The sequence below is a fragment of the Theropithecus gelada genome, chromosome 1 (assembly GCF_003255815.1).
Source record: "Theropithecus gelada isolate Dixy chromosome 1, Tgel_1.0, whole genome shotgun sequence".
Classification (NCBI taxonomy): Eukaryota; Metazoa; Chordata; class Mammalia; order Primates; family Cercopithecidae; genus Theropithecus; species Theropithecus gelada.
In genome coordinates, this window is record NC_037668.1 from 168,562,480 (window position 1) to 168,575,998 (window position 13,519).

The 13,519-nt window shown below is 34.9% G+C and overlaps 1 protein-coding gene across 1 annotated transcript in view; it reads left to right on the forward strand.

Annotated features, from left to right (window-relative positions):
- The window catches only part of ZBTB41 (zinc finger and BTB domain containing 41), a 51,987-nt gene extending 43,952 nt beyond the window's left edge, over positions 1-8,035 (forward strand). Inside the window, exon 11 of the mRNA XM_025368532.1 lies at positions 1,660-8,035. Within this exon, the coding sequence (XP_025224317.1) occupies positions 1,660-2,315 (656 nt within the window). The 3' untranslated portion in view covers positions 2,316-8,035. The remainder of the gene's footprint in view (positions 1-1,659) is intronic.
- The last annotated feature ends 5,484 nt before the right edge of the window (positions 8,036-13,519 follow it).

Consider the following 13,519-nt stretch of genomic DNA (forward strand, 5'->3'; position numbering starts at 1 on the left):
CACTTGTAAAATCAAATGTTAGATGCTGTGTGTTCTATACACAGTTAAAAATACTTTTTCTGAAAAGTTAATTATCTATATAATGTGTGACATCAGTAATAATGTTAGTCCAGAAACAAGTAAAAATTCAATAGTACTAGGTACTCAGCCTCCCAGTCTGTCTAAATTTTCTGATAGTGGGATTTGAAGGTTCCAATGGGCTACAAAATATTTAACAATAATATTTAACAAATAATAGTTTGATATTAATGATTCAACTTGAAGATGTAATTATATTTTAATTTACTAGGAGAATGGATGATGTTTCAAATGGAGAAATGAGAAGAAAATATCAACAAACTCATGTGAATATCAATATATAATTTTCTAATTTGGCTTTAAAATAATGCCTTTGTGTCTACTGCAGTATTAGTGTTTCTGGATATATTAGTTTTCTGTTGCTGCTGTTAACAAACCACCACAAATTTGGTGGCTTAAACAATACAGATTTATTACCATATAGTTCTTTAGGTCAGAAGTCTGACACCAAGCTGAAACCTAAGTGTTTGGTAGGGCTGTATTTCTTTCCAGGGACTATAGGGAATAATGAGTTTCCTGCTCATTCAGGTTACTGACAGGAATCAATTATTGGAATTGTAGGACCAGGACTGAGATTCTCGTTTTCTTGCCTATTGTAAACTGAGAGCCTTTCTCAGCTTATAGTGGCCGAAGTATTCCTTATGTTCTAGCTTCCTCCTTCCATTTTCAAAGCTAACAATTAGTGATTGAGTTCTCATGTTACATCTGTCTGACCCATTCTTCCTCAGTTATTGGCCATCTTCTATGACGCCTATGATTAGATTTGACTCACCTGTGTACGCCTGTTGGTCTGCCTATTTCAAGGTCTTATCTTAATCTGATCTTCAAAGTCTCTTTTACCATATAAGTATCTACAGCTTCCTGGGACCAGAGTGTGTACATCTTTGATAGGCCATCATTCTGCCTACCACACTGGCTAACCTAGGAATTTATAATGTTTTATATAAAACAAAACAAAACTATAGTGTGAGAACCTGACTGAGGGGGAAGTAAAAACAGGTCCAACTTCTTTGTTCTTTCCACTGAACAACTCTTGTTATTTTGACCTCAGGCCAGAGATAACTATTTCTCATCTAATTCAAGGAACTAGGTTAATTAGAATTGCTGTTTTAGTTTTTATCCTCCTTGTGTGGGGGAGGAAATCAGGTGTTTTGGTTTAACTTTTTGAGGGCTATGGGAATAAAAGTAAGCAATAATAATAGTTTACAAGCACTTATTATGTACTAGGTGCAGTGCTAAGCCCTATTACTCCACTTTCTCTTTTATTCCATTTACCAACTCTGTGAGGTAGGTATCATTATTATTCCACATTACAGATGATAAAACTAGGCATAGAAGTTGGGTAGCTTGCTCAAATGTTTGACTAATAAGTATGATAGCCAGAATTCAAACCCAGATCTTTTTGATGTTTAAGCCTCTTATTTTTACCAGTTTACTGTGCTGTCTGCATTTTGTGATAGTATACAGTATTATTGCTATTATCAAGTTCTTGCAAGTATTCACATTGAAGTTTGCTACTTGAAGTCATTGTCTTATCAAGTTGAGTACATTTTACATTTAATTATATTCTTGTTCATACAGGTGAAAAACCATACAAGTGTCAAATTTGCAATCAGTCTTTTAGAATTAAGAAGACATTAACAAAACACCTGGTTATTCATTCTGATGCCCGACCTTTCAACTGTCAGCACTGTAATGCAACATTTAAGCGGAAAGACAAGCTGAAATACCACATTGACCATGTTCATGAAATAAAATCTCCTGATGATCCTCTCAGTACTTCTGAGGAAAAACTTGTATCCTTGCCAGTTGAGTACTCATCCGATGACAAAATCTTTCAAACAGAAACAAAACAATATATGGACCAGCCCAAAGTTTATCAATCGGAAGCCAAGACGATGTTACAGAATGTACCTGCGGAAGTATGTGTTCCAGTAACACTGGTTCCAGTTCAGATGCCTGACACTCCGAGTGACCTAGTGCGTCATACTACCACACTCCCACCATCTTCTCACGAGATTCTGTCATCACAACCACAGTCAACTGATTATCCACGAGCAGCAGATTTAGCTTTTCTGGAAAAATATACTCTTACTCCTCAACCTGCAAATATAGTTCACCCAGTTCGACCTGAACAAATGCTAGATCCTAGAGAACAATCTTATCTTGGAACATTACTGGGCCTTGATAGCACTACTGGTGTTCAAAATATTTCTACTAATGAGCATCATTCATGAGTAAATCTAAACATTCCACAGAGTTTTGGACGGTTATATGCTAATGGTAGAGCTGACAGCTTTTAAATTTGTGGGGCTGCTATTTTCTCATTTTCTCTAGTTTCTCAAGTCCTCAGAACAGTTTCAAATCAAGAAAACTATGTGTCTCTATTTACTGAACATGAATATTTGGACAAAATTTCTGACATAAAATTTCTGTGCACATTTTTGTGATTTTTAAAGATTATTCAGTGCTAACTTTTAATGGTTTCTTAAATTTTTTGCAATTATTAGCTGCTGATATTATGGAAGTATTTTTTTTAATCATCAGAGGAAATTTTTATTCTTCTTTAATCTTATTCCTCCCCTTCTTCTTCCTTCCCCATCTTACAAACAAGTTTGAGGACCATATAGCCTTGAAAAAGGAATTAAGAGTATACTGATAATTGCAACTGTTTCTTATCCTAACTTAAGATTCATTATTACTTTATACAAATTTTTAAAATTGAAATTAGGAATTTGAATTTACAAGAATGTCTTGGATATTTCTGTGTTGTCTTTCCATTCATCTGTAATTTTAGTTTATCATTATCCTTTGGACTTTGGACTTTCGATATACTCAAAGCCGGAAAGCTTAACTAATGTAAGATTAGCTGTTAAATGTAGGACTGAAATAATAATCCAGATAATTGGTTTTTGCCTATACTTCAATTGTTACGAATAAGAAAGGCAAACATAGGTCTGGGCATTAAATTATACAAACTGAAAATGTGTTACAAGAAAAATATGAGAGTTTTAACTAGATCTTTTTCAAGGTAAGTTCACCTTTTGTACTTTACTATTTATTTCAGAAATGTTAATATAATATAGCATATATCTTCATCTCACTGAGGAAAGAGCAGTTGTAACTAGATGAAATTTAATTAAACATGCTACTTTTAGTTTCATTTACTTGTCTGGTAGAAACTCTAGGAAACAGAACCTAGATATTTTGTGTTCAATTGTTAGAAACGGTGCCAAACAAATTATGAAATTTGTGCCTAATTTAACTGAACATTGTTTAATTAAATGGAACCACTACTTATATACACATTTACATGCAATCTAGATCTTTAATTTTGCCTTCACAAAAGCCTAATGTCTGTAATTAACCTTTAATTTTTATTTCTGTATGAGACAAAAGTTGAGGACTTGGTGAAAGGAAATAGCAGTTACAGCAAAACCTCAGTAATTAAAATTGAGGACAAAATCAAAATTATAAAATACCTTTAAAGACATGCACTTTCCATATTTTCAAGTCAATTTTAACTAAAAACTAAGATAATGTTTCCTAGTAGAGTTGCTTGAAGATTAGACTAGACAGGGTTGATTTATTATTAGCATGTCATTTGTACATAAACTACTAGAAAATAGCAGTTTTAAAAGTTTTCTATTTCAGTTTTGTTTACACTCCTAATTGCTTTAAGCACTTTTTTTGTGTGTGTAAACTGTAAAGTCTAGCCTAGCCCTTGTGAAAAAAAAAATCACAAATAAAATAATGAAGTTTTAATGAATAAAGTTTAACCAATTAGTAGTGGTGGAAACTGTTGCTGAAGCACTTAAGAAATAAAGGTACTTTACAGCAATGTTTGCCATACTAGCAAAGATAAAACAAAGAAATATTGAAAATTGAGGCAGTTAACCAAAGTAGCTCATGTAAATAATAAAACCAGTCTGAGTTTAGCTTCATTTATCAAGGTTTGGTTGTAATTGTCTTAAGACTAGTGGACATACTAAGTTCTCCTTTTTAAAGCATTCTTATTTCTTTGTGTGGAAATGTTATATCTGGGGTACTTACATGATTGAGCTTGACTATATGAGGTACTGTTAGTCTGTTAGTCTTTCAAATTGACTTTTAAAAATACATATCTTTATGATTTTCATCATAAAGACTGACAATATTATAACTAAAAATCTTACTATAATGAAAGAAATTATACATAAAAATGTAGCCTGCCTTACATATAAGCTAATGTAGAAAAGTTTAGACTTATAAAAAGGCAGATAGTATATATATATTTATATACATGTATGTATATGGTATATTATACATTTGGTGGCAGAAAAAGAAGATATTGCATTTTCACATTGAAAAGAATACTTTGATTTTTGAAGGTATTTACTTTAGAGTTCTTTTAATAATAATGTCCTAATGCTTTAAATATATAATTTAATTGTAGGAATTGGTTTACATAGAACTTTTTTGGAATACATCTCTTAGTAAAATGAAATATAATTATATAATTGTATTTAGTTACTATTGTAGATATCTTAAACTTGAGTAGTGATTTACTGTTTTGTAAAATGCTTTCATATATGTTATCTCATTTGAACCTCATAACCATACCTGAAATAGAAAGAACAAGCTATATTCCCACTTTATAGATAAAGAATTTGAGGTTAAAATAAAAGGACTCATTTAAGCTCACAAGGTCAGTAAGTGGCAGAGCTACTAGTAGGGAAAGAAGAAAGCTAGCATTAATGAATGCTTACTATGTGCCAGGTACTACATCCTGTCATTTAATCTTAACCTAGTCTGGGAGATGTGTAATATAATTCTGATAAAGAAATAGTTTCAGTGGATGATTGAAAACAACAACAACAAAAACAAAATGAAACTAATCTGCTGCCTCTAATTTCCAAAAATGTAAAAAATTTTACAATTGTGAAAACCTCATGGATTTGGGCAAACTGAATGTACATAGGCTTTTGACAAAAGTTGGCACAAAAAGTATAAAAGGAGGCGTATTCTTTTCAGTTGACCTTTTGTAATATTTGATTTAGAGTATTTTGGACAAATGCTCTCTAACTTTAATCCATTTATTTTGTAACTGTACTTAAAATTTTGAATCTTGCAACTAAGTTTAGCCTCATTCAGAATTTTTTTTTTTATTTTGCAAGCATAATTTATTGTTTTAAATTAATTTTTAGCAGATAGCAGTTAGCACTTAATCTGTAAATGGAATAATTTATCAAGTGCAGAAATGTGTTAATCTACTGGATTTTGACTTAAATGCACCAAAGATTTTTAATAGGTATTAAATAGTTTAAAAGAATTTAAATTCTTTCTTGTTCGAATAACTATTTGTCCAAAGAAGCACAGTTGAAGTCCTAGAATAATGGATTTTTTTTTTTTAAAAAGTCGTTAGTTTGAATACTGAGATTATTGTTTGTGTTTATATGTATAAAAATAGGAGCAGAAGAAAATACTCTGGGAATAGTAATACTGACAAACCAATTATAAGTGAGAATACTGTTTTCCTTAGTTTAATTAATACAATGTTACTTTTTTAGTGAACACTACTAAATGCTAAACAAGCCTATTTTTTACACTACGCTATCAAAATAATTTTTGCCTTTGATTTTTTTTAAGTCAGGTTGAAGTTATTTTTGTAAGAAACCCCACCTATTTTTTTTTTTTTTTTTTTTGCAGCCTAAAATCCCATTTAACGTTAGGGGTTGGTCCTTATGCCAGCAAGATTTAACCAACTGTAAAGGTAGTAGTCTTTGCATACATTTAAGTAATTAAGGCATTTATTGCTGGGAGAATAGGAGTAGGAAAAATACGGTTTTAAATTGGTGCTTTATTAAGTGACTTCCTTTTAGGCAATGGCAGGTCATGAAATAGGTACACTAATAATTTTCTATCAACCTTAAAAAGTGTCAAAGCATCTTCGTAGGGTGACTCTAAACTGCTAATTAATGGTTAATAATAATAAGTAATTATCATTGGTTGCTTTTCAATATAATTGCAAACAAATTAAGAACACAGACTGATATGTTTATAAGCTTGAGTTTTCTTCCTACCATATCATTCTCATATATCAGTGATGAAACGTCAGATTTTGAGCAGTAGCTCTTTGACAGTGTCCTTTTATACCCAGTCTTTTCTGCACTGAATGCTTTGTGCCTTTTCAATGTGTTGTAGTTGCTTAGAATTGATTCTGCTAGCTAGAGTGTACTGATTAATAGATTTTTATTTTTATTTTTATTTTTTATTTTTTTGGTTATGGGTGTTATGATTGTGTTGCCTGCTGGTTGGGCAGCTTTTCTTTTTTTTTAGGTTGCTTTATGTTTATATAGGCAAATTGGCACTAAGTGTTAGTGTGAATATTTGTTTTTATGATTTATATATCATTTAAAAAATCTCTGTTGTGGCCTTTATAGTTACTGTGAAGCCACTCTTGGGCCTGTCTCTACATGCTTATTAGAGGAATCTGACAAGTGAAATAAAATGAGTAGTGTGTCTGCATCTGTGTCTCTGTTTCTCTCTCTTTTAAATAACCGGTAACCATAACTACACAGCTCTGCACTGAATGACCTTATTTCAGTTTGCCTAAAACTGAACAAGAGGTGATGGTTTGAGATGAGTTTCTTATTAGGAGCAGGAACATCCTAACCAATATATAACGAGTTGATAAACTCAGGAAAAATTAGGACTTTAAAGAAAGTTGTATTTGGATATTCTAAGATTCAGTGCCAAATTTAAAATGCTTAGAAATATACTCTACAAGTAGCGTTTCTAAAACTTTAAGTAGTGTTATAGTAAATGCTACTTGCTGTTAGAGTGCATAAGGGATAATGTGAGAATAATTTTCTAAACAACTTCTAGAAACTAGACAGTTCTTCCTTATATCCTACTCTTTTACACATTTCTCTAATGTGGGGTTTTTTGTTTGTTTTGTTTGTTTGTTTGTTTGTTTTTTGAGGGTAGAGGGAATCCCCTCCTTATTTCCTGTAAAATTATTTTTACTTAAGATACCTTTTCCCTATAATCTTAGCATGCTTTCTGCTCTTTCTCTTCGGAAGTAGCATTAATAAGATAGATGTAATAGGATTAAGATGTGTGGAAGATGAGAAAAAGAAGGTTTTTGTAGAGGGAGTGTTTATGTTTTGTTTACTTTTCATGTTTCAGCTTGCTGTGTATGATCATAAATCTATGATCTTGAGAAAAATCCTAAAACAATTTGAATTTAGCCTATGCAGCCAATTACATAAAGAGAAATTAAGGATTATATTCAGAGGAGAAATTAAGGATTATATTTGGAGCATAGAGGTTATACAAAGAATGTAACCTTGTCTGGTCAAATTCTTAGGTAAAGAAAAGTAATCAATGCTTGCATTGCTGTTGGAGATTCTAAAAGATGTATTGAATGAGGAGGATATATCTCATTGTTACTGCACATTTTTTTGCTTGGTATTCCTGCTTGCATTAAGGCTGGACAATGTACTGTGATGTAATTACAAAATTTTGATTCCTTCCAACAATTGAACTCTTCTTATCCCTATTGATAAAACTATTACAGTTGATGAGTGTGGCTGCCAGAAAATAATACAAAACTGGGCATTTAGCTGTTCCACATTGTGTAGTAAGTGTTTTGATTATGGGGATTTACAATGTACATTAAAGTAGAAATGCTTTTGAACTTGTTTTCAGTCTCAAATAATAATTTTTGTTTTTAATTAAGGATACTTTAAAAGCAATGACAGAAAAATCTAAAATATCAGAATTAATTATTGTGAACTGTGTGTAAAATATCTTGTGAGTTTTATACATACTTTGGTTGTCTAATGTTCCTAAGTATAAATGTCTTTATAGAAAATTTCAGTTCTCTGTGAAGAGTAGGAAGTGTACTGTATATTGAACTAGTTCTTTGTGTTATTTTGATATTTAAAATAAATATGGAGTTCTTTGGTCCTAATACAGCATATCTAGGTTTTATTGAATCACATTTTCACAGGATGGGAATGCAGTACTCTGAAACCAAGTAACTTGCAGCACATTTTAAAACATTTTCTCATAAGCTATATATTTGGAAATATTTTATATATTAAATTATAAACCATTAAACTAATGAATTTTAAGTGTAATATAAATTCAAATAGTAGTAATGAGTTCTATGCTTGAAGTAGTCATATTATGCTGTTTTTTAGACAGAAATCTGAAGTGTAGTAAAATTCATTAGTGAAATGAGTTATTCTGTATAATATTGAGAGGGGCCACTCTTACCTCTAATCCCCCTCACTTCCAGAAACATACATTCTGGCTATGGGAGAAAGGGTTGTTGGTTGAAGGCATAAACTGTAGGCTATAGGATGATACCCCCAAACTTGCAAGTTATTTATCCCTATCTGGCACCATAACTGAGCCTCCAATAGACTTTCTCTGTTTTATCTCAGCAGCTGCTTCTCAGTGTTAGAAGACCAGTAAATTCTATAGGCATGAGCACATTTCTGCAAAATGAGTCTTCTGATTATAGCCAATGTTGTGTGTGATACTTAGTTTACTATTGCTGTCTAATAAATTATACCAAACTTAGTGGCTTAAAACAACAAATATTTATTACCTCCCAGTTTCTGTGGGTAAGGAATCTAGGCTGGGTTTAGCTGGGTGGTTTTAGCTCAGGGTCTCTCATGAGATTGAAAACAAGCTGTTAAGTCAGAGTTGCCATCTCTAGAGGCTTCACTGGGGTTGGCTTTACTTCCAAGCTCACTCATGTGGTCCTTGGCCTCAGTTCATCACATGGCCTCTCCACAGAGCTGCCTAGTGATATGGCAACTTCCTGCCCCTGCTTCCCCCCACCCCTCCACACACACACCACTTTCCCGAAAGCAATCCAAAAAAGAGAGCGTACCCAGGATTTAAGTTGTTGTCTTTTTATAACCTAATCTTGGAAGTGATATAGTATCACTTCTATTGTCACTAATTCTAGTCCACATGCAAGGGACACAAATTAAACTTCCTGTCTTGAAGAGAGGAGAGCAACAAATTTTTGGACATATGTGAAAACCATCACATATTCATTGGTTTATAGATAAAGCTTTCTATAAATCTATAGATAATGGGGGCAGATATAGTAATCTATACTCAGAAAAATACGTTTATCCCAGAGAGGCAAAATATTGCTCCTTCCACAATAGAAAGGGTTTAATGTAACAACATGCCACAGGTAGTTAGCTGGTCCCACTGGAGAATGGAATTAGATTGGATGTTCAGCATCAGCCTCTTTCAGTAGGTTAGGCACTCCACATGGGGCTTATCACATCAGCTTTGGCCAGGGAAACCACCTTGAGCCCATTCTTAGCCTCCACCACTGCTGCCATAGCCACTTTCTAAATGGGTTCAATGTGCAAGCAAATGGATCCCTGGGGGAAGAAGCTGACCTCCACAGGATAGATTGTCCTTTTTACCTGATTTTTGAGCTCCTTCTCAACCATGGATATTCTCTGATGAGCATTTACATGGAACACAAATTTAACTTTCTATACCTATTTTGAGAGGCTCTTTTATATAACTGTCCTCCCCAGACCAAGCTGTCACCAATTTTCCATTTTGTTTTCTCCAAAGGTTTGATCAGCTGGCCAAACTGTCAGCCATTTTCCATGAATCAGCACAGAGCTTTACCTTAGGCCATGTTCTCTTCCTTATGAAGTGGACTATCAGACGTACCATCCAGAATTCTCACTGAGAATATTTCCATCCACCCTTAAGGAGAAGCTGTAGTGCAAGTCTGTTTATTTCTGACCTACCATACAGCTTCATCCACAAATCAGGCCTTTTTCTTGTGAAATTATCATTAGGAAATATCCAGTTTTTCCTGTGCAGTTTGAGAGAGAGAAGTAGCAAAGTAGTAAAAGATACTAAAATCTGAGTCACCTGTTTGTGTAAATATACAAGTAAAATGCACTTAACTTGTGTATTTGGGGGCTGCTTAGCCCTGGGTTTGTAGATTCTGCTTTTGTTTGATAGCTCAATGTTGCTTTTCACATCAAATTTTATGGACCTTTAGATTAGATCCCAGGTTAGCAAATATTTTGTAAAGGGCCAGACACTAAATATTTTAGGCTATACAGGCTATATGTTTTCTGTCACAGCTATTCTGCCATTGCAGTGTGAAGGCAGTCATAGACAATATGTAAATAAATGGGTGTGGCCTTGCTCCAATAAAACTTTATTTACAACAACAACAAAAAAATAGCCAATGGGTCAGATTCAGCCCTTTAGGTCATAGTTTGCTGATCCCTGGATTAGGTAATAGTTGATAATAAACAGTTTGTATCACACAGTCACTTATAGTCCTTTGATGAGGCATTCACAGTCTCTACCATAACCTAGTAGCATAATTAGGATCTGCTTTTCAAATGATAGATGATTTTCTGCAGAGGAAGGCATAGTCTTATTCTCCAAACCTGGAATTTTGTACTATGATACTTCTCTGGAAACTTGCCAGAGCATCTGGGATTGTCATGGAATGAGTGTTTTCGGCCATTGCAGCCCAGACCTGCTGCAGAGATCTTACTTGTTCCAGGCCTCACTCAAAAATGTCAGTCTTAGAGTTTACTAGGAAAATGGTTTGATAAGATGTATCTTAATAATGCATGCATTGCCTCCAAAATCTAAAGAGGCTTTCCAAATGATACAAAGTACAAGTTGCCTCTTATTTTAGAAGAGATAGCTTGACATGTCTCAGACCATTGGATCCCTAAAAACTTTACAGATGTGATAGGACCCTGAACTTTGTCCCATCTAAGTTACATTTTTTTATTATTGGCATCTAGAGTGCTTGCTCCTGTTGAGAGATGCAACTTACCGTGGGCTCTGAGCAGGCCTACACATTCTTGCTGGCTATGCTAAGAATATGAAGCCCTTATTAATTTTTACGTAGGCCATTTCTCAGGATTGTGTTTGTACAAATCTTGAAGGATGATAGGATGCCTCCCTGCCCAGGCATAGTACTATAAAAACAGTCAAATCTCCAATTCACTCTTCCTTTCCTGTAATACAACCCACTGTGTGTGCAGGCATCCATCATGGGCCCTTTGTATGGTCCCATGAGACTTAAGAAGCAGAAGGAATCAATGTGAATGAACATGCTGACACTCTAGCTACTGTTTTTTCTGTGAATAATGAAGTCTTGTCTCTAACCCAAAACTATCATATTTTCTGCTGGCATTTATGAAACTAGCACGCTAACGCTTTAGCTTGCAAGAGGGATAAAATCTCAGACTCTCACAATTCTTGACAAGTACTTCTTGCTCACCAGGTTTAATTAGCAAATGTCATCAATATAATGGACCAGTGTGATACTAAGATCCAGGTCCCTCTGAACAATATTACAGTATAGGTAGGAAATTTTTCTAGCCCTGAGGCAGGACAGTAATGCTATAGCATTGTACTACTACTTAAGTACAAAGTGCTTCCATTTTTCAATACTGGATGAATGGGGAAAAACAAGAAAAATGCATTTTGCTTGATTCATAGCTGCAAACCAGCTGACAAAGGTGTGTTGTTTTGTGTATAAAAATAACACATCTGAAACCATAGTGTAGTAATTGGCATCATCATACAATTGTTATAATCTACTATCATTTTCCAGAACCCATCTGGCTTTTGCACTGGCCAAATAAGTAGAGAAAGTGGGTACATGGACAAAATCACTATCCCAGCATCTCTCAGGTATTCAGAATAATCTCTGAATTGGAGGGGTGGGGAAATGGGCATTTTCAGGGGCTTCCACTTGGTCCTTTCTCCAATAATTGCCCTCGTTCCTTGGATCTAGGAACCAGTGTGAGAATGTGGTCAGTAAGTATTCCTATTTTATATTCTGGAAATGGGTGGATCCAAAGGACAATTGGTAAGACAGATTCTGACTTAGATGCCATCTGTCACCTGTTCTTGAGAAGCTCCCACTATGTCTGGTGGTCCACAGTGACATTTTAGGATTCTGGAGTATAGCAGAAAGGCAGAGCTATTATCTCATTATCTAATAACCCTTAGGAGGTAAAGTTCCTGTCCCCAATCCATATTCATGTTGGTAAATGACTGCAGTTCCCTCTGGGGAATTGTTGAGAGATTTATGGTATTCATGTTGCAAGGTTCTTTTTAGTCAAGGAGCTTTGGGTATGTGAACTGTCTTAAGTTTGGAAAGTGGGTAAAAGGCATAATTGCCACAACATTGGCTTCAGTTAGGTTTTTTACTTTGCATATGTGATATTTATCTGCCTATATATGTTAGGCAGCACCATAGTATATAGCTCATCTTATTTATAGGGCCCTTGAGAAACTGGCCATTGCCACATATCCCTGCCTCTAATTACAATTCTGCCATTAGCACACTGTGGTAAGAACTATACCACCTTGTCTATTAAGTGCCAATTAGCTTTGACCACTTGTGGATCCTATAATTCACATGGAGATCAGAGAACCAATTTTCATTATTGCATCCTCTATCATCATTTCTGGCCTGTAAAAAATAGTCACCCAGATCTTTTCATGGATGCTGGACGTCCTTATTATTAATTAATGCATTTATCAACACCTTGGTAAAGGGAGAATGGTTGGAGGGTGTGCATGTTTAGAGGTGACTTGACTAAGTAGGTTGCACATGTAGATTTTCTCCAACATTCCTATCTTCCTGAGCTTTTGGCCTCCATCGTCTACAGAATGCCAGGTAATTTGAGCATTTCGACCCAACTGCCTGTTTTGTTTTTGTTTTTATAAAGACCATGTCTCACTTTGTTGCCCAGGCTGCTTTTTAACTCCTGGGCTCAAGCGATCTTCCTGTCTCAGCCTCCCAAAGTGCTGGGATTACAGGCAAGAACTATCGTGCCTGGCCTTGACCCACCTGACTGTAACCACTGTAAACCGCTACTGAGTTCAGTTTTCAATGAGTGAACCTATTAAACTGTTAAAGTCATTCCCAGATACTTCAGCCATTGTATTACTTAAATGGGTAAAGCGCACCCATTACAATAAATTGGGCCTTATTGTTCCTTATGATTTGTCCTCTTGGTCTAACACCATTACATTCCACCTTAGACTGTCAAAATCTTGTAACTCTTTGCTGTACAGGCTATTTCCTCCATCCCACAGCATATCTTTCACTCTCCTCTGTCCAAGTTTTATTTTTTGGAGCCTAAGCTAATGGAGAGGTCGTGGGAGGTGGATGCTGAGGAGAACTGAAGTGACTTGTGAGGCTCTGTTCCAGGGTTTTGGTTTTGGTTTTGGTTTTGTTTTTTTGTTTTTTTTTTTTTTTAAGCCTCTAGGAAAGTTTTTTTTTTTTTTTTTTAGACAGCGTCTTGCTCTCTTGCCCAAGCCGGAGTTCAGTGCCACGATCTCCGCTCACTGCAACCTTGCCCCCGTCCCCCGCCCCAGATTCAAGCCATTCTCCTGCCTCAGCCTCCTG